Source organism: Mollisia scopiformis, assembly GCF_001500285.1.
Source record: "Mollisia scopiformis unplaced genomic scaffold LY89scaffold_14, whole genome shotgun sequence".
Taxonomy (NCBI): domain Eukaryota; kingdom Fungi; phylum Ascomycota; class Leotiomycetes; order Helotiales; family Mollisiaceae; genus Mollisia; species Mollisia scopiformis.
In genome coordinates this window covers 928040-955446 of record NW_017263594.1, presented here as the reverse complement: position 1 = coordinate 955446, position 27407 = coordinate 928040, and the positions used below count along the sequence as shown (strand labels likewise).

At 48.1% G+C, this 27407-nt stretch overlaps 7 protein-coding genes across 7 annotated transcripts; 4 read left to right on the top strand and 3 right to left on the bottom strand.

Moving 5' to 3' along the window:
• Positions 1 to 1190: 1190 nt before the first annotated feature.
• LY89DRAFT_99529 (aldolase) lies at positions 1191 to 4015 on the bottom strand. The gene is made up of 3 exons (XM_018223565.1): positions 1521 to 4015; positions 1450 to 1467; positions 1191 to 1195 (listed from the first exon to the last, which is right to left on the bottom strand). The coding sequence occupies exon 1, from the start codon at positions 3671 to 3673 to the stop codon at positions 1670 to 1672; it is 2004 nt and encodes a 667-aa protein (XP_018070295.1). The 5' UTR covers positions 3674 to 4015; the 3' UTR covers positions 1191 to 1195; positions 1450 to 1467; positions 1521 to 1669.
• A 2925-nt stretch (positions 4016 to 6940) lies between these two features.
• On the top strand, positions 6941 to 8796 carry LY89DRAFT_587589 (hexose transporter; the record flags this gene model as incomplete). The annotated part of the gene is made up of 3 exons (XM_018209438.1): positions 6941 to 7216; positions 7263 to 7519; positions 7566 to 8796. 3 exons carry the CDS (start codon positions 6941 to 6943, stop codon positions 8794 to 8796), a joined length of 1764 nt encoding a protein of 587 aa, XP_018070294.1.
• A 3795-nt stretch (positions 8797 to 12591) lies between these two features.
• On the bottom strand, positions 12592 to 14889 carry LY89DRAFT_750007 (MFS general substrate transporter; the record flags this gene model as incomplete). The annotated part of the gene is made up of 13 exons (XM_018221186.1): positions 12592 to 12998; positions 13049 to 13140; positions 13192 to 13315; positions 13408 to 13456; positions 13519 to 13636; positions 13786 to 13839; positions 13894 to 14053; positions 14101 to 14171; positions 14228 to 14290; positions 14414 to 14426; positions 14496 to 14575; positions 14628 to 14705; positions 14755 to 14889. The coding sequence occupies 13 exons, from the start codon at positions 14887 to 14889 to the stop codon at positions 12641 to 12643; spliced, it is 1395 nt and encodes a 464-aa protein (XP_018070293.1). The 3' UTR covers positions 12592 to 12640.
• A 3387-nt stretch (positions 14890 to 18276) lies between these two features.
• Positions 18277 to 19681, top strand: LY89DRAFT_618637 (uncharacterized protein). Its single transcript, XM_018210845.1, has 2 exons — positions 18277 to 18637; positions 18688 to 19681. Exons 1-2 carry the CDS (start codon positions 18548 to 18550, stop codon positions 19612 to 19614), a joined length of 1017 nt encoding a protein of 338 aa, XP_018070292.1. The 5' UTR covers positions 18277 to 18547; the 3' UTR covers positions 19615 to 19681.
• Positions 19682 to 20533: 852 nt separating this feature from the next.
• On the top strand, positions 20534 to 23577 carry LY89DRAFT_618634 (alkaline serine protease). Its single transcript, XM_018210844.1, has 8 exons — positions 20534 to 21079; positions 21131 to 21287; positions 21343 to 21670; positions 21727 to 21847; positions 21897 to 22108; positions 22157 to 22968; positions 23022 to 23128; positions 23181 to 23577. The coding sequence occupies exons 1-8, from the start codon at positions 20826 to 20828 to the stop codon at positions 23224 to 23226; spliced, it is 2037 nt and encodes a 678-aa protein (XP_018070291.1). The 5' UTR covers positions 20534 to 20825; the 3' UTR covers positions 23227 to 23577.
• Positions 23534 to 25329, bottom strand: LY89DRAFT_670467 (uncharacterized protein; the record flags this gene model as incomplete). The annotated part of the gene is made up of 6 exons (XM_018213163.1): positions 23534 to 23903; positions 23962 to 24077; positions 24136 to 24264; positions 24314 to 24988; positions 25021 to 25184; positions 25266 to 25329. The coding sequence occupies 6 exons, from the start codon at positions 25327 to 25329 to the stop codon at positions 23534 to 23536; spliced, it is 1518 nt and encodes a 505-aa protein (XP_018070290.1).
• A 166-nt stretch (positions 25330 to 25495) lies between these two features.
• Positions 25496 to 26963, top strand: LY89DRAFT_647994 (putative oxidoreductase). Its single transcript, XM_018211986.1, has 2 exons — positions 25496 to 26600; positions 26653 to 26963. The coding sequence occupies exons 1-2, from the start codon at positions 25904 to 25906 to the stop codon at positions 26859 to 26861; spliced, it is 906 nt and encodes a 301-aa protein (XP_018070289.1). The 5' UTR covers positions 25496 to 25903; the 3' UTR covers positions 26862 to 26963.
• Positions 26964 to 27407: the final 444 nt, after the last annotated feature.

Here is a 27407-nt window from a genome sequence, read left to right as displayed (position 1 = left end):
TCCTCGCTAGCAGCTTTCCAGCCGTGAAACCATTAGCGACCACCAACTCTAATGCTACGATATTATTATCAAATAAGGAGTCTGGCTCTATAAGATGTAAGCCTTCACTAAAGGCAAACATTGAATAGTATATGTAAAATAGAGTGCTCTAGAGTGAAGTGATTTGCTATTGTATAGAATATGGCTTGGAAATATCACAGGGTTTAAACAATTTAGATAGGAATAAGACATGGTCCCCCAACGAAATTCCTACCTCCATTTGCCTATAACATGATATCTTAGAAACCAATTAATACGGTACGTCAATTATTAACAGCGTCCCAGCCATACCACTCCTCAACAGTTATGCCCATTTCCACACCAATCTATTTGTTCTTAAATATATAACTAAACAAATATCAAGAATCCCTAATACTTCCCTACCTTCCATCCTCTACAACACAACCCAAGCTACCCAACAACCGACCACTACGACCAATCCTTTCCCTCCATCCTCCGCCATCATCAAAATCCCTCCTACCATCCATAAATCCACACACTTTCCTCCAGAGACGCACTTCAGTAAATCACACTCTCCACTTCTATCCTCTGTCAAACCTCAATTACCGAAACGACCGCGTATATCGCAAGGATCTTTGATCGCTGATGGACGAAATCTCCTAACTCGTGCACCGGTGAATTACGGGCTCTGGAATCCGTTTCTATTTCTAAGGATCTTGGCGTAGAAATACACCTCGCCGACCCGCACGCTTTTTCCTTTCTTCTCTTTTTTAACAAAGATTCTGCTATTTCTGCGAAGAGAATTATCGTGTATTGCCTTCTTGTTCGTTTGAAGTTCATGCTAAGCTGAAAAATCAAAATATAAAGAGCAAATTCTAAAGTTGAGATTTAGTTCCAATGTAAATAGAGAAAAAGAGGTGGTTAGTTACTATTTTTTTTATATCCCTATCATCAATTTTGCAGCTCTGGCTCCTAATCATTATCTCCACCCTCACCTCACCTCAACTCTCGATATCTAAGGATTCAGCACAAGACCACTATGCTTCAGTAAACACACAGCCAGGATCCAGAACGAAGAAGAGTCAATGAGTCGCCGTATTTTGGAGATCGAGATATGTGTTAAAACAAAACAGATAGACATTCTTTGCGGGTTCAGAGGTAGACGCCGTCAAGAAATATAGCAACCATTTTACTACTATACTGTCGAGTATTAATCCCTGACATCAAAACTTAACCCCTAAAGATGAGAAGAACTCCAATTCCAGGCAGGCTCCAGACACAACAAAGCTCTCAATCTCCCTCTCTCCAGCACAAGTGGATTAAGCTGAGAGTATTGTGCGACTAGGAGAAACACGAGATCCAGCAATTTGAAACTGTTTCATTCCACACTTCAAGTTACCACCACACAAATAAGGGACCATACCGAGCTAGGAATTAGATGGACTTTACCTAGCCATCCAAAAAATTCTAATGCAAGCCATCTACGTATCACCCACCCAGCCACCAAGCTTGACATCAACAAATGGACCCCTCGAACACAAACAGACAAACAAACACCACACCAAACGCCATCACCATGCGGTTAAGCCCTCTCTTTCCTCCTCCCTGCCCCGCTTCCCCTCACCTCTTTCCAGCCAAACCCCAAAATAACAAGAAGAAGCCTCCCTCCCTAATACAACCCCCTCCCACTCGCCAACCTAACAAAACTATACGGCACATTCTGCCCCACCAACAACCGCAACGTCTCCACCGTCGTAAACGCACTCGTATCCGCCGTCCCATACGCCATCCACCCACTCTGCTCCGCCACCGCCAGGGGATCCCCCTTCCTTGGCCCATTCGCCAAATCCACAAAGACCTTCCCCTTGCCTCCATCCCTGCTGAAATGCCGCAGCAGCGGCTGCACCAGGTGGGACTTCTCGGGTGGGAGGGCAGAGATGATGGCAAACGGCTGATCGACGCGCTGCACGCTCTCGATGGATGTAAACGGCTCGACGCCCGCGGCGAAGGCGGGCGATTTGAAGCCCACCGTGTAGATGGTGCCGATGTTCAGGGAGCGCAGCGCGAAGATGGCGGACGCGGCGTCCTCGCCCGAGGAGCTGAGGATGATAGCCGCGCGATTCGCGTAGGCGGAGGGCGCGAAGTCGCGGGTGAGCGTCGCGCGGATGCCTTTCCAGGTCGCGTTGTCGCCGACGAAGGAGTCGCCGCGGACGACGATGGTGTCGACGGCGCCGATGGTGCGGGCGGCGTCCGAGAGGAGCGGGATGTAGGACTGTGTGGCGGCGTTGAGCGGCGGGTTGATGTAGGCGCCGCCGAAGTTGGGTTGCAGGATGAAGGCTTCGACGGAGCCGCGGACACCGCGGTCGAGGGATTGGAAGTTGTGGGGGAGGCCGAGTTCGTTGAAACATTTCTCGAAGAAGGTTGCTTGGGGCGTGGAGCGGAAGGAGCCGATGGCGTAGATGTTCTTCTTGGGGAGTTGGCCCATGGTTGAGAGAGCGCCGTTGATCTCTGCTGCGGACATTTGACCGGGTGCTGCGACGATGGGGAGAAGTGGATGAGTGATGGGACTGAAGACTGTGTTGAGAGCTCGGGAAAGTTGACCAAGCTGGCCCATATTGACAGCTGATAAAGGAGGACCATCAGGATTATTTGCTTTAATTTGTGAACGGAAATATTCCAGTTCGTAATTCTCGGACATGGAATTGATGATGGTAATCATCTTAACGATATCTCCATACTTGCGAGACTCGGCAAAGATGGACTGAGCCTGAGGTGAAGGCCACTTGAAAGTGCCGGAAAAATCATGGAAGGCAGAAATGATGCGACTGTTTCCTTTCTGCTCCCAGAGCCGCCGTCGAATGTCTTCTGGTAACCATACCTCGACATCGATGTACTCACATCCCCATTGTATTGCTCGGTAGAGGTACTGGTAGTAGAGATCTGGGTTGTCCATGGGGAAGCGACCATTCTCACGTGTACAACGTGTGGTAAAAATGATGGGTAACTCAGTCCTTTGCCGTAATAACATGACTTGCTCTCCAACATAGCTCAAGCTTGGCACAGAACTAAATGACCCGTCCGGTAATGTCTCCTTCAGGAGATCAACTCTTATTTCCACAGCATCCGAACCAACAGATAAAATATCCAAATTTGATAGTGCTGTCCGTACATCTGGAAACGTGGTAGAAATGAAATATGTTCTTGGTTTGGTGATCAGAGCCTCATGGTGACTGATCTGCCCCAATGTAAATGCGATGAACCGCGAAAGATCTCTCCGGAAAAATGGTTGCTCTGTATATAAGAACTCGTAGTCAGAGGCTGACGACAAGTCGACATCTGGTGGCATTCCCAAGTTCACACAATGTGCGTTGATGGCCACCATAAGGACCTTGTTCCTCGATTTAATATTCGTCTTCGCATCGCTTGCCTGAATTCCAATGACCGTTCCGTGGTCCTCACTTCCTACTTCGGTGAAACTTGAAGCCAGACGATATGGCTTCCCTAACACATCTGCAAACACAGACACAATCTTCTCTTGTCCTTGTCCATAGATGATCACCACTATCCGGGTGTCGCCCACGCCCGCTTTCGTCCCATTGATAACTCCATTTGTGCTTTTTGGTCTCGTAGGAGTCGGCGCAGACTGCGCAGACTGAAGTTGCTTGGTTGCCATGTATGCGGCGCGAGGGTCAGCCTCAAGAGTTGGAGAAATGTCCCTTGGCTTTCGAGGCGGCGTCGCAAAGAGGAGCAGGAGCTGTGTCTATCGAGGGAGGTACCGGCAGTGGAGGGAGAAAGTCCAGCAGCTCCCTAGCATGGCAATGCAGCAGGCACGTTCGCGTTCTCGGAGGATATATCGTCCCGTCGTGGGGAGGAGTAGGAGGGGCGGCGCAAAGCAGTCTTTGACACTGTACTTCGCAGAAATTCACAACGTATAACACGACCGCTATGAGAGGGTTACTTAGAAGCAGGAATTAAGGTCAGGGTCGAATCTGGGTCTGGATGATACTCGAGACGGCTGTCCTACATGGCAGCCTGTAATCCCGCGAACTTGGTCCAGTGGCAGACATCCGTTGGTGGGACGGGGGAATCTGCAACTGAGGATCGCTGAGGCAGAGGCAGAGGGGTCGTTCCGTGACGTGAATGTGAATGTGAATGTGCTTGTGCTGCAGTAGAGAGAGGGATGGCGATGTTGCAAGCAGGAGACACATTTGGTTCCGGCGGAAGTTTTGTTTCAATCGACAGCCAGGGCCGATGGGAGGCAGGACAGGGGGAGAAGAGGAGGCAGGGTTCTGATTGAGGGACCAGAAGAGAAGCTGGCTGATTCGACGAGAGGAGGAAGATTGTACCGTGGACGGGCTCAAGTCAAGTCGTGGGTTGCTGCATTTTCCCAGCCAATCCGGGGATGTAGGAGGAGAGACGGGTACGAAGGGACGTATGGAAAAATACAAGAGACACGGAAGAGACGTCGGTGCAGATTGTTCCTTCCAGCGAGACTAGGCGGGTTCATCCAAAATATGCGTACGGTAAGTATGCGCAACGGAGTATTCTGTGTGGAATCTGTGGAGGCAAAGGCGAGCGGGAAGCTGGGAAGAGCTCTGGATGCGACATGGGGTTGGGGCGTCGGAAGGTCCAGAAGATGGGGGAGCTGGCTTTTGTGGGGAGACCGATCGGCTCGAGGGGTCAGAACTTCCACCAATGGCACCCGATATAATTCCACGAATATACATGAAAAGACTGAAAAGACTGACAAAAACAGCCTCTTTGCATGCATGACTGGCCAGCACCGGGTTGGAGAAGGCCAAGCATGTCTGGTATGCCCTTGGTTGGGCGAATGGTGACACGCCCACGACGGCATTTCTCTATATTACACTTCTCCTTTTAATATCAGCATGCCAGATGGTCTGGTACCACTACTTGTCCACCATATACACAAAGCAAAGTACCTTGGTACCTTCATCTACTGCCACGGAGTATTTATCCTGTTCAGGCTGATCTGAGGATAAATTCGAATCTCGCTTTAGAGTTAATCTTGAAGATGCAAGACATCTCCAATAATTCTCAATGAGGCAGTCCAGCAGCATTCACGACATTTTTCCATTCGGCCATGCTGCACGAGCTGCTATCCTCTTAACGGGGCATCTTATGTCCGAATCAACATTTTCTCATGTTTGAAGGTGCTCTGAATTTGATCCCGCAACAAGGTTGTCATCAATCTTGATACTCTTGATCTCCGGGAAAATTGTTTCGTGTTTTGTGTTTCGTTTCATGGCTATTTGTGGTGATCCCCACGCTCCAAAATAGATGAACCCCCATATCAATCTCCGTCGAGTGACGATGGATTAGATCCACAGCCACGGGGGAACGGAGGGTTCAGTAGTAAGAGCATTTCTTCACCTGCTTTTCAATTGCGTGGCGATGTTTCTGTCTAATTGTTGAGTGTTTGGATTGAGAAGGCCTTGAGGTTTAAACAGGCTTTTGCTTCAAGCAGGACTTTCGTGCTGAAGTCAAACTGCAGAACTTTGACGTTATATAACTACTTGTCGGCATCGACATCATCATTCTTCTGTTCTTGTCGTATGCATGCTTCGCTGCACCTCCCTCTCTGTCGTTCGGATAACGGCTCAGTAGTCACGTCAATCGATCTGTCAACCCCGATTCCCCAGATCCGCGAATATAGTCAAGATCGTAAGGTGAACGGTCATGCAACTATCCTCTGGTTGACAGGACTAATTCTTCTCGAGGAAAGTCCACGTTGGGGCTTCTTCTTTCATGCAAGTCAATTTTCATTTCCCAAGTTTATATTGGGTGGAATTCTTTCTCCGCCACATCCGATCCCCGACTCTCTTGCCGAGTCATGAAGGCTTCCCAAGAAGTCTAGAAGACAAGTCGCCTTCAAAACCTTCATCGCGATGCTTAGCAACCATAGCTATTCGCAATTAACCTCGGCGCAGCTTTTCCAGTCGTATGACTTCCAAACCCAATGCACTTTTCCTTCTCCCCACGACGATATCCACAACATCGTCATCGCTCCATGATCGGGCATTGCGGACGCATAACGCCTCTCCCATACCTACCCGCACCTCCAGAACAACAGTCGCTGAAAGACCCCATGGGCTTCCAACACGCGTTCCGATCAACCGTTTCATTAACCCATTCCAGGATAGAATTTTGGAGACGGTTGTCTGAAGTCTCCAAAATGGCACCGAAAAACGACCGTCTATTGTTCCTGGCATCGATACCAGACCCGCATCCAAGATCCGTCATTCGATTCGCCTGTTCCTGAGAAAGACTGGGTCTCACGTGCAGATGTTGAGGCTGATGGGCACGGGTCAACGTCGGCTCGGCAGTCGGTGAGCCTTGGCACAGGCAACATTTCGCGTGGTACGAAAACTTTCCTTCTCTCTCTCTCTCTCTCTCTCTCTCAAAACACGACGTCATCAATTCAACATCCCACAATTTTTCCACTTTCCTCAACCTCGACGGCTTGCCGCTGTGCCCTTGGGGACTCCGATACTCTCCAATCCGGGGCCTTGGCTGATCGTGTTTGCTTTTCCTGAGCGAGGAAAGCGTCACACGATGGGCAGGATGATGGCACTTGTGCTTTCCAGTAGTCTGGTTCTAGCCACCACTTCGTCACTACCCGCCAGCAACTTCCTGCTTGGATATCCGAGACCGACAGATGCCGTGTCAAAGATGTAGCTTTGCTCGAGTAAGTTGGATTGAGCATTCTGTCCCGTCTCCACTGCTATGACTCTGTAGGAGACATATATTTCCCCTTTATCCCGTCCCCATCCTTTTCCTCTCAAGTCCCTTCTGTCTTCAACCCCCCTCAACAATCATGGTAGGCTTGAACTTCCGACGAAACCGCAATGCGGACAATAGCGGTGTCACAACAGCCGTCCCTTCGACTGCCAATTCTCTCGATAATCCAAGAGCTCCAATGGAGCCCGTCACTGGTGATGTTCACCGCAATCTCCAATCCCCTGAGAAGGGCGATCACAGCCTGAAAGCTATTCCAATTACACTACGAACAGTCGTTATGGCTATGCTCGTTGCAATGGGAGGATTTATCTTTGGGTACGACACTGGACAAATTTCTGGCTTCTTGGAAATGAACGTGTTCTTGGAGAGATTCGGTCAAAGAAGTAATGATTTAGTTACCAACCCTTCTGGTTATTACTTCTCTAATGTACGATCTGGATTGATCGTTGGCTTGGTAAGTAATTCTGCTCTTAGAAACAGGAGTATGCTAATGGAAATAGCTGTCAATCGGTACTCTCATCGGCTGCCTAATCGCTGGACCAATGGCCAACCGATTCGGACGAAAATGGTGCGTGCCAGTAATGTGTCTCGTATTCTGCGTCGGTGTCGTGGCACAAATAGCAGTCGGAACGGGAGATTGGGTTGGAATTGCCATGGGACGCTGGACAGCTGGTCTTGGAGTTGGAGGTCTCTCCGTTCTCGTCCCAATGTATATGTCTGAGACTGCTCCCGTCCCAGTCCGAGGTGCTGTCGTCTCGTAAGTCACCTTTCCTATTAACATAACATCTGCTAATATATCTCAGCTGCTATCAACTCTTCATCACAATCGGCATCTTCACCGCAGACTGCATCAACTACGGCACCGAACACTACACCGACACAGCCTCCTACCGCATCCCCATGGGCGTCGGCTTCATCTGGGCCCTCATGCTCGGAATCGGCATCCTCTGGCTACCCGAGACTCCTCGACACGACTGGAACCACGGCCGTTCAGACCGTGCACGCACAACCATGGCCAAATTCTACGGCCTCCCCGAATACCACATCATGATCGAGACCGAGACTGCAGAAATCGAAAAAGTAATGCAAGCTACCAAAGGCGACCACCCCTGGTATGAAGCCATCACCGGTCCGCGGATGTTCTACCGCGTCGCCCTCGCCATGTCACTGCAAATGCTGCAACAGCTCACGGGAGCAAACTACTATTTCTATTACGGTACCACGATCTTCAAAGGCGTCGGCCTCTCCAACTCCTACGTCACAGCCATGATCCTCGGCGGCGTCAACGTCGGCGCGACCTTCTTCGGCGTCTGGATGGCCAACCACTTCCGCCGCCGCGAATCCCTCTACATCGCCGCGCTGTGGCAATGCATGTGCTTCCTAATCTTCGCCTCCGTCGGCCAATTCATGTTCAAAGACGCGCCCGAGGGCTCCGCGACCGCCAAGACCGCGGGCTCGGTAATGATCGTCTTCGCCTGTCTCTTCATCGTCGGCTTCGCCACTACCTGGGGCCCGCTCGTCTGGGCTTGTATTGGAGAGATGTTCCCGTATCGCTATAGAGCGGTGGGCATGGGTCTCGCGACGTCGGCGAATTGGTTCTGGAACTTCATGCTCGCGTTCTTTACGCCCTTCATCACGGGCGACATCGAGTACGCGTACGGATACGTGTTCGCGGGCTGCAACCTGGCGGCCTTCTTCGTGGTGTTCTTCTTCCTGATTGAGAGTTCGGGGAAGACGCTCGAGGAGGTGGATGCCATGTATCTATTTCACGTTAATCCGATCAAGAGCGCGGGGTTTACGTTTGATGAGGAGACGAGGAAGAGTATTGGAGGCGGACAGCTGGGGACTGATGCTATGCATCTGGAGGGGCGGGGCAGGAAGATGAGGAAGGTCGCGGAGGCGGGGCAGGGGGGCGTTTTCCATGATGAGGGGAAGGTGTCGCCGGTGGAGGGGGCGAGTCATGCGACGGATCATACGAATGGAGGACTGCCGGTTGCGTCGACGGGCGGGAATGGGTTTAAGCAGGAGTTGTAGGGTTTTGAGCTTGCTTTTTGGGGGAGTTCTAATAGGAGGGTATGGTGGTGAAATGTATATATTATGGATTTGTATAAATATATTTCACAGGCTACCTATATTTGCCCATTCAAGCCGCATTTCATCATTCATGTGATCACCTCGATGGCATATCATCTCCTAACGCTAGCACAGCACCAAAATCTCTCAACCTGTATCTCAATCTCAGCATCAAGCCAGTATCCCGGTCATCAAAAAAAGTCATGCATGGGGCGGCGAGGCGAGAATCTATATAGTACCTACTCGGCCCAAGCAAGCTATTAAACTCACGTCTCCCGTCCCCAGTTCCAAGTCCTTTTAATTGTAGCTAGCTAGCTACCTAGGTCTCCTACGACCTAATCAAGCTCAGCACAAATCTGAAATCAAATCAACAGCAATCTCACACGCCGCCCATCAAACACGGGATAATTCGATTCGCGTTAATAATTAGCAAGCTTCTTACTAGGGAAAAGAAAAGGATAGAAGAAGTGGGCGGGCCGGGGGGGGGGGAGAAAGAGGCCCTGATTTATAAGTGCAGGAGAGAGGAGATTTTGTGTGGGATTGAGGGGTTTTGGGGAGATGGGGTGTTTTGGTGATTCATCGGTGTAGGAGTTTGGGGATTTTGTTTGGGGTTGAGGGGGTTGGGATTAGGTTGTGAGTAAGTTGTGATTTCTCATTACTTTACGAGTTTGGAGATGTCCGTGATTGAGGCTTCTTGCAATATATGTGGCCGTTTCGGTGATTTACGGGTGGCACGATTTCGGAGATTTTGCCTGGCTTTGAGGGAGCTAAGAGTAGTATATGAGTTTTCGTTAGTGCATGAGCTGGGAAATTTCGTTTGTTTTTGAAAATTGTTGCTCTGAGTGAATTTAAATAGAGGATTTGTGTATTTTTCTCTTTTGTTTGTATATATAGGCGGCCGAGCGCCCGCTTTTCCCTTTTTTTCTTCCTCGTTTTCCTCTTATACAAATAGTTTTATTATTGCCGCAAGAAGAATGTTCTTTGTTCAGTAATACTCTAGTTGCGCTATTGCTTGAAGCTTTGTGTTTGACTAAGAATATAAAATTAAAATAGAGAAAAGTGAAAGATATTGTCTATATTATTGTCAAGAATTTGCTCACTGTCAACTATCCACTATTGACTGAACAGGAGAACAGCCACTTTAGAAAATGAAAGAAAATACTAAATCCTCCCTAATAGCTTCAGCACCCACCAAAGACAATAAACCACTTAATCTTTCTCCGGTGTAAGTTTGCGAAAATATGTTTAGAATTATGAAAGAAAAATGTGCAAAATGAGAAAAAATTAAAGTTTATATACTTACAATACAAGCGCCGGCCGAGTACCCCGCTGGGTCCGTGATTCACTTGGTGCACGATTTCGGAAAAATCGTCCGTGATTAAGGGATTTGAGGATTCCTTTCTAGGTGAATCCAGAGCCTTACATAGGATTCCACAACTTTGGTCCGTGATTGAGAATACTATGACTCACGATTCCGGAAATCTGGTCCGTCACTGAGGATTTTTCTAGGTGAATCCAGAGCCTTGTACACGATTTCGCACCTTTTGTCCGTGATTGAGGATTTCTCTTTGAGTGAATTTAGAGCCTTGTGCACTAGTTCAGTCCACCCTCCCCTCCTCCTCTGTCTATAAATACATGCGGCCGCTCCATCCGCTGTCTTCTTCTTCTTCTTTTCTTTTCAACAAACTAGAGCTGGAACGAGCGAAGTTGACGGCTTCACTAGAGCCACCCTTGTGTGTGGATTTGGGCATCAAGGACCGGATTTGCATTTCTCACTTGCTACTTTATTTCTGGAAAATTAATATGCCTTTATGTTACGTTGAAGTACATGGTTGCCTTACGGAATAGTGTACAGTTTCGGAGTTGTCGTTTGTCTTTGAGGATTTCTCTGAGTAGGTTCAGGACTTTGTGCTTTGAGTCCAGGTACTTTTTCTGGCTTAGCACGAAAGTGTCACCTCTGCACATCATTTGTGGCTGTTGACTGTCGTGGAAAGAGGGCGTATACGGATGTGATAAAATTATCCCACTAGATGGGTACTGGATGACTTTTGAACAACTATGGTCTACCTGGTCCTTCATGAAAGTGTATTTAAACCGATCGTATGTTGCCGGTGGCAGTCTTCAATGTTATCTTTGTGCATCAAAGTCTTAAATATTCGGGTGATTTCTCTCCATTTCTAGCTGCATTTAATCTCTCACTCTTTAGGTCCTAAGTAATGGTAAAATGAAATTCCCAGACTTAGTGAATCTTAGGAGTCGTCATTCGAGGAGAAATTGAACCCGTCAATGTTTCCAAAAGAAGGTATCTGCATTTCTATATTGTGGGGATTGGTGGAGAAACTGATCCCGTATCAGAATTTCAGTATCGTGAGCTGCATTGCGGTACGTGAGAATGACATGGGGTACGTGGGGGCATTGATACTCCGACCCAAGATTGTGACTTGTGTGAAAAAGACGTGCACTCCAGATGATAGATAGTGGTCTATGTTGATTGTGTAGCATCAAAAGAGAAGTCAACTAGAAGTGATTGTTCGGCCGGTTTTTGGACAACCAATCAAAAATCATGGAGACATAATATCTGGGACCTACGCTATACCATATAGTGAGCGCACTTAGAGTGAATTGATGTTCTGCTGCTTTGCCGGACTTTGAGTTCCATTACTTCCACATTCGGTCAAGAGATCAAGGAAGTAAATGTCTTTGAGATGCACCACAGCACACTTGTAGCATCAAACGAGTTGAATCTATTCACACATGATTCGGCTAGAACAACATTCCTCGCAAAGTTTGAACAAAGTGAATGCACTTTGATTCACTCTAAGTCCGGCCGCACGGCCGCATCCAGATTTTTTGAGGACTATATACATAGTCATCGCCTCAGATTTAAGGCGGCAAACCACCAAGCTGCTAATGGAACATTCCCTCAGAAGTGCTCTGCTTGTGATGTTGCCACGGTCAGGGATCGGATTTGCTGGGGTACGTCTGCTGAACTGTTCGGTTTGTTGACTTTGAGTTAAATGGCACCGAACAGAATTTTTCGCAGCAGAAATAGGATTGACAACAAGAAGAAAGTGGTTGACGGTACTTACCCCAGTATATCTCGAGAGACTGATTGCAAATCGCCTCATATTATGAACAATAAAAAGAGTGCCTTTTATGAAACATGAACCTACCAAGATCAAGAAAGGTATCTGGTGATGAATTGAAGAAGTTCCTAACTCGAAGTCGGATTTTGAGAACTTGAGAGATATAAAGATAGCCAGTAATGACGTCTGTCCCACTCCACCAAAAACAGTAAACATACCTATCTATCCACCCTTTGCGCCTCACCTTCAGCCTCACCTTCAGCCTACCCAAAGACCGCAAGGCTCCAACCCAAGCCAGCCAATCAAAACCAACTCTTAGCCTCTGCCAAACCCGTCTATATAAATTCAAATAAGCAATTCTTCCACCACAGCCCGGTTAGGCCGCTCAGGAAGCGGCCAAACGACTGACCGGGTCTGTTTGTGACTCGCCACGTTCCTCCTAACTACGCCATTCCCTCCGCCACCGCGAACAAGCTATGCGCTTGGGCGCCCGGGCACGCAGTACTTCGGTACTGTGTGCCCGGGCGTTTTGTTTTTATTTTCTATGAAGCTTTTTTTCCCAACTAAAACTTTGGTTTGGGCTTATGTTTTTCTATATTTTTTCCGTTTTAGTGGTAAGCGAGACTTGAAATTAAGCGAGGAGTCGAAGTCGTATACATATGATAGGATTCTCCGTACCATGTCTATGTATTAACCTAATCATCTGACGCGTCATTACACTAAGCCTTCTCTTGAAGATCTCCCTGAAAGCGCACGACGGTATTAGTCCTCGACTTCTGACCCGCCTTCTCCACAACAACATCCTCCTGAATCTTATCTTCAGCCTTCTTTCTCTCTTGCCATCTAAGTCCAAACCAAGTCCCCACAAATATGAACACAGCCATGACCACAAAAGCGAGGTACAGCTTCGCGCCAATCCGCCAATGCGGTGCTTCGGAAGCTGGATAGGCTGCGATAGGGAGAAAAGCGCTTTGGAGGTAGGACATAATTATACCGGTTGCAAAAAAGACAGTTCGAACTTCGGGTTCATCTTCGTGGTATGTGGAGGCCCAAGCGCAGATGAGCATTGTTGAGACACTGTAGTTCAAGTGTCAGAAGGTGAAATGATGGCCGAGGTTGTGACTCACGATCCAATGTAGTTCATATACCAACCTGCCATGTATGTATGTTGGTTGCTTGGGCGAATGACCAAGATCACGAGCGATGAGATGTTGATAGCCTGGAGATGATGTCAAATTAAGCACTATAGTGGTTGCTTACGAATACTTACGGCATGAAGGAGGAGGAATGGTAATCGAGAGCCGAAGTAATCGCTGAAACCACTGAACAAGAGTTCGCAAACAAGCGCAATAGCCTGTCCAACGATGGGTAGGTAGTTGAGCATGGGGACCGAGCTAGATGTTGTTCCAATGTTAGGCTCATCGACTTGAACTGCTCGACTTACTATTTTAGTGTTCCATTAGAAGTTTTCAGAGATTTGAGCTACAGATTGAAGTAGCTGGTCGGAGTTGTGTTGCCGCCGAAAGCCCACCCGACTGCAAATTATTAGCCTTGTCATTGACGTGAAACCCTAGAAATAGGAAGTGGATGTGCATACTAGCAAAAGCCCATAATTGCCAAAATGTAAAGGCTCTGAAGAAAGTTTTAGGGGTGATGCCAACTTGAGGTTTCCGTCCCACGCGGCAAGAACGTGCTAGAGCGATCTCTAATCCAAGCTCAGCTCAATTCTGAGCCGCAATCCAAAGTGGCATCTACTTACCGATGTGTCGAGGCTTGAGGTAGAATTGGATAAAGGATTTTGGCGCTCGGGCTATTCGTTGTCAGTACTTAATCGCGTCTGATCTTGACACCCTGCGAGACATACGAAACCTGGCAGGATGAAAAAAGCAACCAATGCAATAAAGATTGTGCATACACCCTAAGCCGCCAGTCAACATAATAGCGTAGCATAATAAGCATAATGATAGCGCACGTTGATGATGAAGGCCCAGCGCCAGCCAGATCGACCTAGAGAGCCATCAAGGTTGGTAGAAAGCGCACCCTGCAAGGCCCCTGATAACATCGCGCCAACAGGCTGTGCGATGTTGTATATGCTCATTCGCAAAGCCATCTCATGAGGTAAGTACCATTGACTATAACCCGTTTACTGAAGCTCCATATATGGAGAGGAGGAGCTTACCTGATAATGGTGAAGTACCCAGGCCAGGTACAGCTTTCGAAGAAACCGATGAGGAAACGGAGACCGTAAACCTAGAGTAATGATTAGTGAGTCTGTAGGGATAGCTTCCCGGCTGAGAAATGTACACGTTTCTTCCCTGTTCGTAGTTGTCAACGGTGGATAAGCAGCATGTCAAGATACCCCACATGACCTGTTCATGCTGTTAGTCCATCATTTACCGAACATAGTCAGGAGTGAGACTAACTTCGCAAGCCGGTAGTCAGATTGAAGGGCCGATGTGCGAGATAGTAATGCATGAGATGTATAGCATAACCATATATCCGATGCTACAAGGCGTCAACGTCGGGCTCAGAATCGTGCCCATGGAAGGAAGGACTTCGCAGTTGGTGACTCACTTGAAGTATGTGGTAAAGTAGTTGAGTTGATTGCCATAAAGTGAAAGATCTTCTTTCATATCGGAGACGTATGCATTGCTCTAAGAAGCGCGTTAGCAAGAGAATCGATTTTCAGCAAGCAAAGGTACGCACGATATTTGTCTGATCAAGGTACTTGAATGTGTACCCCAGGGAACCTATTGTGAGAAAAAATAGGTCAAGTCTCCACACCTAGTCACTGGATCAGATTTGGTCATGAGATAGAAGTGGTGAGGCAAACAAATGCTCTTTCTTCCTTCGGGTCGATGTCGTCCACAGGTTCAGAATCGAGAGATACAAGTCCGAAAGCATGAACTTTTTCGCCAGGGGTTCCCGGATCTCCCGATGTGGCAGTCGAAATCTCCTTAGAAGCCATTGTCCGCAATCCGTCGTGAGAGACACTTTCACTAACTGAAAAGAGGGCGGATAGAGTTGGTGAGAACAAAATGGCTATGACTGAATAAACACATAGCACCCAAGGAGAAAGTTGAGATGGTATTTATAGACCACTCATCTCGTTTCCTCTCCATTATTCTGGTTTGTGCTCCAAAAATTACAGATGGGTGGATAAGATGTCGCCCCTTGCCATTCATCATCTGCAAAGATAAAAACGTGCTTCCCATTACCCCACTTCCGCATTCTACACAGGCACACAAGAGGAATGACATCAAATGAGGCTGTTTGAACGTGATCCTCTACACATACTTGACAACGAAAAACTAAACGTGTGGAGCAGAGAAATATACTTTGACTTCAAATTGAGTGGGTTCATTGAATTAGGTTTCTTTGTACTTCAGCGGTGGAGCGCGTGCTTCCCGCATGTTTGCCTTGGACTCTAAAGAAAAAAGTCTTTTGTTGCACATCGCGCGCTAGTACTTTTTTCTTATCAGTAATTCAGAGCTAGTACCTTTTTCTTATCTCTTATATTAAGAAGCATCTAAAGGCCGGTTCCAAAACGGATATTGACTTGATTGTGGTCCACTAGATTTGAGTAATCCGAAGGCACTCATTTTAGAAGAGATAGATCTATTGAGGGTGTTCGAGGTCAAGGTTAGGAAATCGAGAGGGGCAGACCCACTAAACTATTGAGTCTTTCACCAAAACGTCCGTTGAGGCATCAGACAAGTGCAGTTCCAGGTTCATGGGTTCATAGATTCAAATGAATTCTTTGTAATGAGCGGCGAAGCTCAACTACTGACGTCTAAAAGACAAATCCACCTCGAAGGGCCGCGAGGCAAAATCCGCGCTCAAACTTTTTCTATGTCCAACAAATCAGGCCGCAGCTCTTGCGTGCCTATGGATGGTATCCTCAATCGCCAAGCAAATATCCTACAAACGGCTTCGAAGGATGCCGAATCATCGCCAAAACCGCCAAAGAAAAGAAATGTGCCTATTCGCACCTAAGTCTGACCTGTTTGGCCTACGTCAGATCAATGACCTGCGCGCGCTTCTTCTTCGGCGCTGGCCGCTCCAACTTCTCCCAATTGGTCTCATTATAGAATTGCATCACATCCATATCCATAGGCAACTGCTCCCTCTTGAAGCCAGTCACTCGTAAACCATTCAGATGTGTAGCTCTCGATAACGCTACGTAAAGCTGTCCCGTCTCGAAGATGTCCTTCGACAACACCTCAACGTACTCCAATGTCATGCCCTGACTCTTGTGAATCGACAGAGCCCAAGCAAGAGTGAGTGGCAATTGCGTGCGAGCAAGGACATACTGTTCGTGAGGATCCAAAACATCGCCTCTTACAGAAGCCTGGGCGACAGTGGTAATCAATGCCGTTTGCCCATTAGCAAAGCGGACTAGAGGTCGCATTTCGACATTGCCAGCCTGGAAAGCTCTCACTGACTTTGCTCGAAATGCTTGGTGGGGACCAGCACACTCTAAATTCTTTGTTCCTTCGGTCTGTGATGGTGCGAAACCAATGACCACACCTTGGGAGCCGTTGACCAGTCCTTTGTCATGAGCGAGATTTTGCAAGAGGACCACTCGGGCCCCGACCTTTAATGTTAACTCCTCCGGAAGACGATGATCTTTAAGCGAGTCCTTGTATTCTTTGACTTTGTAGTTGTTTGAGGCGAGTGGGGCGATGAGTTTCTCGGCAGAATCGTGGGCTCTCCAGGTCTTCGGCTGCGATGTAAGCTCTGCCAGCTTTTGCTCGTTGAACGATTTGACTTGAGCCAATCTCGACATCAGTCGTACGGCATATGCGTCTTTTGGGAGTACTTTGGGGCGTTCCAGCTGATGCCATTCATCGACCGATAGTGTTACACCATTGCGTATCTTGTTCAAGATATCCTGAAAGCTGGTGTCCTTCTGACGATGAATTTGTTCAAGCTTGATATGTCGCAGCTTCAATTGGCTCCATATGGATGATTTGAAGGCCCATTTGTCACCCCAGGTGAATTCATTTTGCGGTGCTGGTTTAATGTCTGCGTCCCCCGTGTCTTGTTTCAGGTTGCATTTGGGGGATGGGCATTTTGGTACTTCTTTTCTGGGAATTTCCTGCCCACATTGCATGCAGTTTTTGAAAGGTTGAACCGGGGGCAATTGATGGAAATCTCCAAGGAATATGACTTGCTTTCCGCCAAAAGGAAGGGTATTCTTTAAGACTGTTTGGAAGAGCAAATTCAGCCGTTCCAGGAATTGATTTTCAACCATAGAGATCTCCTAAAAGCTATGATATTAGTCTAACTCTCTTGAATGAGTTGATTTCTGCAGAGGATGCAGTACTGACCTCAATAACAAGAGTGTCCAATTCTGTGATGGCTTTCCGGACCCCTGGTCTTTGCTTCAAATCATCCAACAACTCTGCGATTCCTTTTCGAAAAGAATCCGGGTGCCACTGGCAACAAATTATTAGCATAACAAGCTTAGTTGTGTGTAGATATCATAACTTACTCCTGCAAAAGAGTATGTAGTCTTCCCACCCAAAGGTAGTGCAGCAATCCCAGTAGGCGCAATCACCTCCACCTTTCCTCCCTTCTTCCTCTTTCTAATACGTCTCAAGATTTCCTTCAGAGTCACCGTCTTTCCAGACCCAGCAGCACCAGTAAGAAAGATATTATTCTTTCGCAAAGCAAGATCAACCACTTTGTCTTGTTCGGGGGTGAGTTTGATCTTATCCTCTTCGACGAGAGGTTTCTCTGGTGCCTTATTTTTCTCCAATTGATCCAACTCAAAACGCTCTTCTCGACTCAGGACAGGGATTGGGGTCTCGATATAGTCGTTCTTGGGTTTCTTCGGCATGTACCCAAATCCCGTGTCCTTTTTGTATTTCGTTGGCCTGGGACCCCATTCCTCATCCGAATCAACCCCGCCGTTGTAGCTTGCGGGCCGTTTGGAACCTGCTCTGAAGTTTGGCGGAGACGAAGATGGCGGGGTAATGCGGATCGGACCTCGTGCTGCAGAGGGCATGTATTGCGACGTGATAGGAGAAGAGGAGTCAGGATGGTTGCTGCTCATTTGGGGGCGAGGTACGGTTAAAGGCGGGAGATTGGCTGTTGTGGGCGCTTCTCGGGTGGGCAAAGCTGTACCTGCATGAGCTGGAACATCCTTGGGTTTCGCTGCAGCTTGTTGTAGGAACGTCGAAGCACCAAGTTTGACTGCCAATTTGCGCTGCCAATCTGCCCAAGCCCTATAGCGAGTTAGTACCGGGTTTTGATGAAGAGTCCGCAGCTTACCATTGCGCATAATACATATTTTCGTAACCAGAATACTTGCTCTTGGGATAGCTGCACGTTTGTTCTTGACACTCTTCAAAAGTTTCGTAAACCCCTGGCTTCCTTCCCCGGAAGACCGTATACGCTGCGTATGGTCAATTATTCGCCATATCGGATATGTTCGTTCTGGACGATCAAGTTGCAGGAATTACCAGAAATGTAAACATGATTTGGGCGACGCGCCGCAACGCGACGAAAACACGCTAGTGCTCCCATAAACTTTAACTCTATTTACCTAGGCACTTTCAACCCGAGCACAATTCAACAACTTCAACCACGACCACGAATACCGGAGCAAATCGAGCAGGATGCCACCAAGTCCGGTCCGCAAGCCTTTGGGTGCGATCACCACAAATCCAACTGTCCCTACATCGGATCCCACCACGATGAAGAAGCATGTAATTTCCCCTAATTCTCTTCGAGCAAACAGACCCTAATAGCCTGACAGGAACCTGCCAGTAAGAAGCGCAAAGCTTCCGAACCAGCTGTTCAATATGATATCGACGACGAAATCTGCCAAACAGTTGACATCAATTGCAATGCCGTACGAGCCAAAATCCGACGCTTCCTTGAGTCTGGAGAGATGAAAGTGGGCGAATTCCAGCGCGCTATTGGGACTAACAGTAAATCATACCATACTTTCATGAATCAGAGTGGTCCCTACAAAGGAAACGGTTCTTCTGTCTACGGAAATGCTTTCGCGTTCTTCAAGCACAGGGAATTGAATGGGGTCAAGATCGCGAAGAAGGCGAAGGTTGTGGAAGCTGCCACTGCTAAGGGTGGAAAGGCAGACACGGATTTTGAAGGCATTATGCTGGAGGGAGAAGAGGAGAACGAAGTTCCGGTCTACGATTCCTGCGATGAGATTCGAAAGAAGATCCGCAAATACCTCAGAGAGACTAATATGTCACAAGCTGCTTTCTCGCGAGAGATTGCAAAGTCGTTCCATCCTGAGAAGAAGGTCAGCGGGTTGGCTGCATTCATGGCGAAGAAGGGACCAGCAGCAGGAAACACCAGTTCTGCATTCTATGGCAGCTACGTGTTCTTCGAGAAGATGAGAGTCAGGGACCGGAAGCCAAAGACCGAGCATCGTTTGGGCATGGAGGATGCTTGGGATGGCTGCGAGCCCTTTGGTAGTGGGAAGCCTGGTATGGACACCAAGAAGATGATCGACCGGGAATCATACATTTTTCATTCAACAAGACAATCTACCAGAATGAATTTGGGAAGGCCACTGTGGGCTGGTAAGCTTGGATGCTGTCGTGGTAATCGAGACTATGATCATTGGAGTTGGAGGCCTATAGGTTGCGTTGGCGAATTTTGTGGAGTTTTATACCTTCTCTTTTGTGGCAAGACTTTGTACAAAACCTCCTAGAGATGTTGCATTAGACTTGTAATAACACTGTCACCTTAGGGTTTCGGTGCGGCACTTGAGCCCAGATGTCGAAGCTGACATCTCCACTCATTTGAAACATGATGTGCTACAGGCATCTTTCCTTGGCCCCGAAATTTGATGAGTCCCGGTATATTCCCAACAACCCCGCGATATCGTCGTCATAGATGCGAGATGAGACCGATGGCAACAAAGGCAAAACCCATGACAGACACCAGCGATAAACAAGACTTCATGTCCAGACGGTTGTACTCCAGACGACGTTGGAGTGTCAGAGTGTAGCTGCATTTCCATTCTGCGGAGAGCGGAGTTGCATTTGGAGCGAGGAGCAAGGGGATATGTTGCGTATCCCTAAACAGGAAAGACATTGTGTTCAGCGGGATGATATCAGTTTCTCTTTGCTAATACGAGGTAATAGAATCGAATGGTCTCTCATGGGAATTCGCTCACACGCCTTTGCATGACTTTTAAATTATGTATTGTATTGCGGCTGCTTGTTTCCTCAATATATAAGCTTCCTTCCTAATAGAGCAAGGGGCTCATTCTTGCGATTGGGCCGCGGCGTTTGTAAGCGAGTGCCCCTGAACGGCCGCTTGTGAGAGTTAATTTCCCCGCGCCAGATCTCACCTCACATCACTGCAACCTCATTTCCTGCTCAGACCAACAAAAATGCTTTCACCTCGAGATATTTATACACCTTACTGCATCAAATGTCTGAGCACGGATGGAATGCAGGAGTGTTGCTTCCGAAAACCACGAGCCAAATGTTTGCATTGTTCAGATGATCCCTCGCTAATGCCCCAGAAGCAGACGATAACCAATGCCTCGTAACCTCATTTGGCAGGTGCTGATCCCGCTTTGGCCATTCTACAACCATCACGACTAGGCTGACTGCAGGCCAAGACCCATGGTAACTGGAAACCCAGGACATCACGTACTTGACACAGCCTTGACTGAGCCAATCTTGTGCGGAGACGAGCAAGGTTACCTACCTAAATAATCTTATCTGCAAGCTCCGGGCGGGAAGCTCGTCGCTAATATGCCCTAGTATCTAGGTACAGCATCTAGGTACAGCAAGAAGACCTGTTGGGTCAGCCTCGCCGTTGGTCGCGACTGCTGCGCAATTTTAAGATGTCGACATAGTACTTATACGGGGAGGACCCCTCACTTCTTTTCCAGTCCCTCATCCCATCATGTTGTTCAATTCTCTGGTGGTAGCTCTCGCCAGCGGCCTCGTCCTTGAGACGTTGGCCAGTCCCCTCTCCCTCGTTGGAGCCAAGGCAAAGCGTGAAGTTCCTTTTACGCATAGCCTTCATGAGCGTCATTTGTCCCACTTGTCAAATCAGTGGACAAAGAAGTCCAAGGTGCCTGATACTCAGATCTTGCCTATGCGTATAGGTCTGAAGCAGTCCAACCTTGAGGCTGGTCATGATAAACTCATGGACATGTAAGTATAGATCTCAACACTTCAAGACTAAAGTTGCTGACTCTTTGAAAGTTCCACTCCAGGGTCTGAGAATTACGGCAAGCACATGAGCCCAGAAGAGATTGTTGACTTCTTCGCCCCGGAAGAGTCCACAATCGATGCTGTCACGGCATGGCTTGCCGAATCCGGAATTGGCTCCGACCGTTTTGCATTGTCTGTCAACAAACAGGTACTTTCCTCCCTTGGAATTTGTGAAAGTCCCCAACGCTGACAGCGGTTTCCAGTGGATTCAATTCGACGCAACAACTGGTGAAGCAGAAGATTTACTCATTGCTGAGTTCTTCGTCTGGGAGCACGTCTCCGGCACCAATGACATCTCGACTGAGGAGTATCATATCCCAACCCACATCCGGGAGCACATCGACTATGTCACTCCCGGTACTAGACTGCGACAAAGGGCCGCGAAGCGACACGTCAACAAGGCAATCAGAGCTGATGGGCTCGAAAAGCGTGTACCCGATACCGTGAAACCATTGATTACACAGCTCCCAGGTTTCCCCCACCCGAACTCGAGCGTTTGTGACATCTACGTTACAGCCGAATGTACAAGAGGTACGTGGCGGTCCGACGTTTACTTGTACTACGTGATTCTAACCGCTTTGATTTAGTGCAGTACAGTATTCCGAACGCTACCACAGCAGAATCAGGAAACCAACTTGGAATCTTTGAGAGTTTGGATGTGCACTATTCTAGAAAGGATCTTGACATTTATTTCAGCACTCTTTACCCGTAAGGTACCACTAGCCGAAGTCATAGGACCAGCTCTAATTTTCAATAGGAACATTCCCAACGGCACTTACCCTGAGGAAGATCTGATCGATGGTGCCATTGGAGCCATTGAAGATACAACCGAGTTTGTGCCGATCGATCTTGAAGCTCCCTTGGACTTCGACTCTTCGCAGCCTCTCATTTACCCCCAGAAGCTCGTTCTTTTCCAAGAAGACGATGAGTACTATGAGTCCACTGGTGATTTCAATGGCTTCTGGAACAGTGAGTAATCACGTGTGTTTATTTGAAAAGCTTAACTGACATTCCAAGCTTTCCTCGATGCTATTGACGGCAGCTACTGCACCTACAGCGCATTTGGCGAGACCGGTGACTGCACCATCGAGGCTTGCCTTGATCCCGCCTATCCTGACCCCAACCCCGGCGGATACAAGGGTCAATTGCAATGCGGTGTCTACAAGCCGACGAACGTCATCTCCATCTCATATGGTGGCGACGAAGCTGGGTTTCCCGACTTCTACATGAAGCGTCAATGCAACGAATGGATGAAGCTTGCACTTCAAGGAACCACCATTGTTATGTCATCTGGCGATTCGGGTGTCGGTGGCCCTGCAGGAACTTGCAACGGCGCAGAAGGTAACATCTTGGAAGTTGACTTCGCCAGCACATGCCCGTATGTGCTGTCTGTCGGCAGCACAGAATGGGACCGCTTCAGCAACACAACCCTTCCAGTTCCAGGCGAGAAGCTATTGGAAGTCGCCACCAAGCGATTCCCATCCGGTGGTGGATTTTCCAACGTCTTTGGTGTCCAGGACTACCAGAGAGATGCCGTTTCTGCTTACTTTGACCAAGTCGAGTCTAGCTTGGGTTTCAGCGGTTATCATCATTATATCAACAACAGCGACTTCAGCAGTGTTACTGGTGGTATTTACCATCACGGTGGACGTGGATACCCAGATGTTGGAGCTGTTGGAGATCGTCAAGTCGTTTACTCGAACGGTTCTTGGTGGTTGGTCGGCGGTACATCGTTGTCTTCACCTGTGTTCGCCTCGGTCTTGACTTTGATCAATGAAGCGCGTCTTGCTGCTGGCAAGAGCACTGTTGGTTTCATTCATCCTGTTATCGTAAGTCAATTACCTGTTGATGTGGAAAGAAAATTACTAACAAATATCTGCAGTATCAACACCCCGAAGCTTTCAACGACATCACCAGCGGCAGCAATCCTGGATGTGGCACACCTGGTTTCCCCGCAGCCAAGGGATGGGATCCCGTTACTGGACTTGGGTAAGTGTTTCAAACTCTTTTTAATCATCGAAACAAGACTAATGAATTTTAGTTCACCAAATTTCCCTGTATTGATGGAGGTTCTGATGGGTATATGACCTTACAAGCTAGTATAGACCATCATAGTGGGCCTCTCTTCTATGGGGATTATCATCCTTCAAAGATAGACAGACATAAGATAATACATAATGGCATATCTTAGTATTCCGAAGTTTACTCATTATCTCTATTGCGTTGCTCGAAGAAGTGAAGCACTAAGCGAAGCCCCTGAACCTAGCAAAGCCGTCTGAAGGTTGATTTCGACAATTCAAATTCTTCTCCCGCCAGTCTAGATCTCCCAATTCCTCGAGCATACCCAAATACCAACTCTGATCCAAAAAGTCCTCATCCACAACAGAAAACCCATCACACGATCAAAGAAGCAGCAAGCATAACAAGCCCCCCAAACCCATCCATCCCCGAACACCAATCCTCCCACATGGCACCCCTCCTCTCCGGCACCCTCGCATCCAACGACTTATACAACAACACCGCATCACTACAATACATCTGCCCCTCATCCAACTCCACCAGCTCCCCATTCGCCGCCAACCCAAAATCGCTCTTCGACCGCGGATCCCGCTCCCGCTCCGCCCGCCACGTAAACTCGTCGCTTGCTTCCCACAGCTGTTTCTTCGCGGGGAGGGGCGCGAGGACCAGGTCTTTTTGCAGGGCGCACATTCCCGCTGGGTCGAAGTGGACGAGCATGCCGACGACGCGGTAGACGACTGATAATCTGGGAGGCTGTTAGTATGGGTTGGTGTTTGAGGGGAGGGGAGGGGGAAAGATCTGACCGTCGTCGCGATTCTTCGTAGATCCAGTCTTTCCAGGTTATGTCGCGGTTGTAGCTGCAGAGTGCTGACGGTGTGTTGCATGTCTTCAGGCTGCAGGTGATGCGTTTGGCTATTACCTATGTGATTCCATTAGAGTTAATGTCCTAGGGGCAGAGGTGGAGGGGTGGGACTTACGGTTACAGTTGTGACTAGCAGGACATCGAAATTATTATAATCCGTCTCGGTTTCCTCTAGTCTTATGAGGATGTAAATGGACAGGGCTTGCATGGCAGCTAGTAATTCCCATCTAGTCAATTTCATATGCTAGATTAATCATCAGCTTATTGTTACACCTCTTCAGGCTTTGACGTACATCGGCACACAAGCGTTCGCATTCAACGCGGACATTCTTCCAAAATAATTTTCGACTCCCTTGCACCCTGCTACTAATCATGTGCACCAAACTGATGCAATTCGTCAGTGGCTCCATATAGTTGTCCTCCTCGTTGGAAGATATCAATGCCGGGTGGATGAAAGGTGGAAGGGCGTCGTGGCGGAGCATCATCAGGGGATAAGATCTGAGGTTGTGGAGTATGAGGGTAGCGATTCTCGACGCCCCGAAACCTACTGTCGGCTTGAGGACGAGGGAGCGGAAGAACGGATCCGGTACTGGTGGTATTGATATATTGGAGGAGGAGAACTGGTGTTCATGAAATCGGTGTTCATGAAATCGGTGTTCATGAAATCGGTGTTCATGAAATATTTGAGCAGTGGATGGTGGGGGTGTCGACTGACGGAGTAAGGATGATGACCTGAAGGAGGGGTACTGAACATTCTCCTCGTTCGTCGGGGAGTTCAGAAATTCGGCAAAATCGATGTTTGTGTAGTCCCAATCAAGGAGCTGCTCTCCTGCATTTGCGAAATTTGGCTCTAACGTGACAAGCGCATTTTGGGAAGTCATGTCTCCATTCCTCGAATCTTGCGGGGTGTCGATGCTAGGAACAGCTTCCACCAATGAAGATCCAATCCTCCTCCGCTCCGTGTGAGCCTCAGCATTGTGTTGAGTCTTGAGTCCCGTACCTCTGGGCGCGGCATGTGGATAGTGACATCCAATGGCCTTGGATACACACCTCGAGCATTCGGGTCGCTTATTATCACAACGAGCTTTCCCTTTGGCACAAGAGATACATGATCGAGATCGAGGGGTACTACCGACTCTTCGAGACCGACAGTAGTATCCATGTCTTTTCAACGTAGAGTCTAGAGCACCACACCGTCAGTGGGCTCAGTGTCACGAGGCGATGTCTTGGCAAGATGTAACTCACGCTTGTCGAACGGCTTATTGCACTGCTCACACCTCAAAACGGACTGACCATCTGCTGTCTCCATTTTGAATTGCCGGTAGACTGCAGCAGATCATGGGTGTGTGGATTTTTACCTATATCAATTTTGTTGCATTTGTCAGCGCCGATGTCTTGGTCAGCAGAGTCCGACGGGCGGAACATTTTGTACATGCGAGCTGGTGCGAGCGGTGCGAAGTGTTTCACCACAAATAACTTGCCACCATCCTTGTCTGGGAATAGCCACGTTGGAGGAACACTGTGAAATATTAATGCTCAATAATGGTCGTCTATAACACAAACTTGGCCTTTCCTCATTCTTTGCTGTGGTACACTCACATACAACGGGTCTCAAGAGCGTCAAGAGCATGCCGTCTGGAACGCGAGTAGACAGATAAGAATTTTGAAGTCACCCTTTTTGTCAACCAAGATGTTGGTTCGAACATACGACCATCCAATCTTTCTCATTAAGCTGGGCTTCACAAATTGAACAACTCCGAAGGTACTCCATTAGAAATGTCACCTCGACCGTATATAAAGATGGACATTGTCTGCTCAACAATGTCCTTCTCAATCAGCAATCGATCGCTTTCTTCCAATCCTCTGTACAACTTACAATCATTATGGCTGCTCCTTTTCCATCCCCAACCTCAAAGTGGCACACTGAAACATATCAATCCATATCTCCTTCCCGGCCCGAGCTTTCTGCCAAAGGTAAAACCGTCTTAATCACTGGAGGCGGTACTGGCATTGGTGCCGAAACAGCTCGCTCCTTTGCCGAAGCCGGCGCCTCTCGAATCGCCCTCCTCGGCCGCAGAGAACAACCTCTCTTCGACACCAAAGCCCTCATCAAGGGCAAGTACCCCAGTGTCGAAGTCTTTGTGGCCTCCACCGATGTCACAAACAAGAAGGAAGTAGACGCAGCCTTCGCCAAGTTCGTCGGCGACGGAAAACTCCACATCTTGGTTAGCAACGCAGCCATGATCGGGCCCCAGGAGGCCGTTCAAGATGTTGACAGCGATAAATTCCTCGAAGCCGTTCATCTGAACCTCAAAGGATCGTTGAACGTTGCGAAAGCGTTCCTTCACTACGCATCAACTAACGCCGTCGTGATCGAGATAAACTCAGCCGCTGCACATTTCAACCTTGCCGATAGATTTGCTTGTTACAGCACCGCCAAGCTTGCAGTATATCGGCTTTGGGATTCTCTGGCCTTTGGACACCCGGAATTAAGCGTCTTTCACGTCCAGCCTGGCGTTGTGGACACGGATATGAACAGAGAATCTGGTGGCATCAAGGCTGTCGGCTTCGAAGATAATGGTAAGTCGAATGGAATGACTAAGTGAAGGATCATCAAGCTAAATTTCGATAGTTTCCCTGCCAGCAAGCTTCAGTGTTTGGCTCGCAAGCCCTGAAGCCCAGTTCTTGAAGGGCAAGTTTCTGTATGCAAATTGGGATGTAGATGAACTCAAGGCCAGAGCAAAAGAGCTCGAGTCCACTACGCTACTTAACATTGGTGTTGGTGGATGGCCATTTGAGGCTACCAACTGGAAAGGGGCTTGGAAATTTGAGACGACTTAGACTGTGAGAAATTGGCTAGAGAGTGTATCTCAAACAGCAATACGACAATAAGATTGGAAGCCGGTAGTAGATTTTCTAAGCTACAATGCAACACGTTCAGAGATGTATGGAAAGTCTTCCTCATTACCGCACACGTCCATCGCCGGATTGAAACGAGACTTTGTCGAGAATCTACTTGAAATCCAAGACCAAAATGGTGCAGTTTGCACTCAGGCCTCAAGCGAGCCCCTGAAACATTACCGAGGATTATTGTAGTCGACATCGACAACATATCCTATTTTTTCTGGAATCGAGGGTTTGTGATCTTTTGATAACATGGCAAAATATTGTTTTCTTTGTATCTGTGCAAGTATTTTGATCTAACGATGGCGAGCCCTTTGTATGGATGTGCCAAGGCATGGCTTCATGCGGGTACTTTAAGTCGCTCAGGCCTAGTGCTCAGTAACAACTTCTTTGGCAAACAGTCATAAGAACACTTATTCATTCGATCCAGCTATCTGAGGCATTGGCGTCGTTATGTATTGTATGGCTGTTTTCACGACGTCT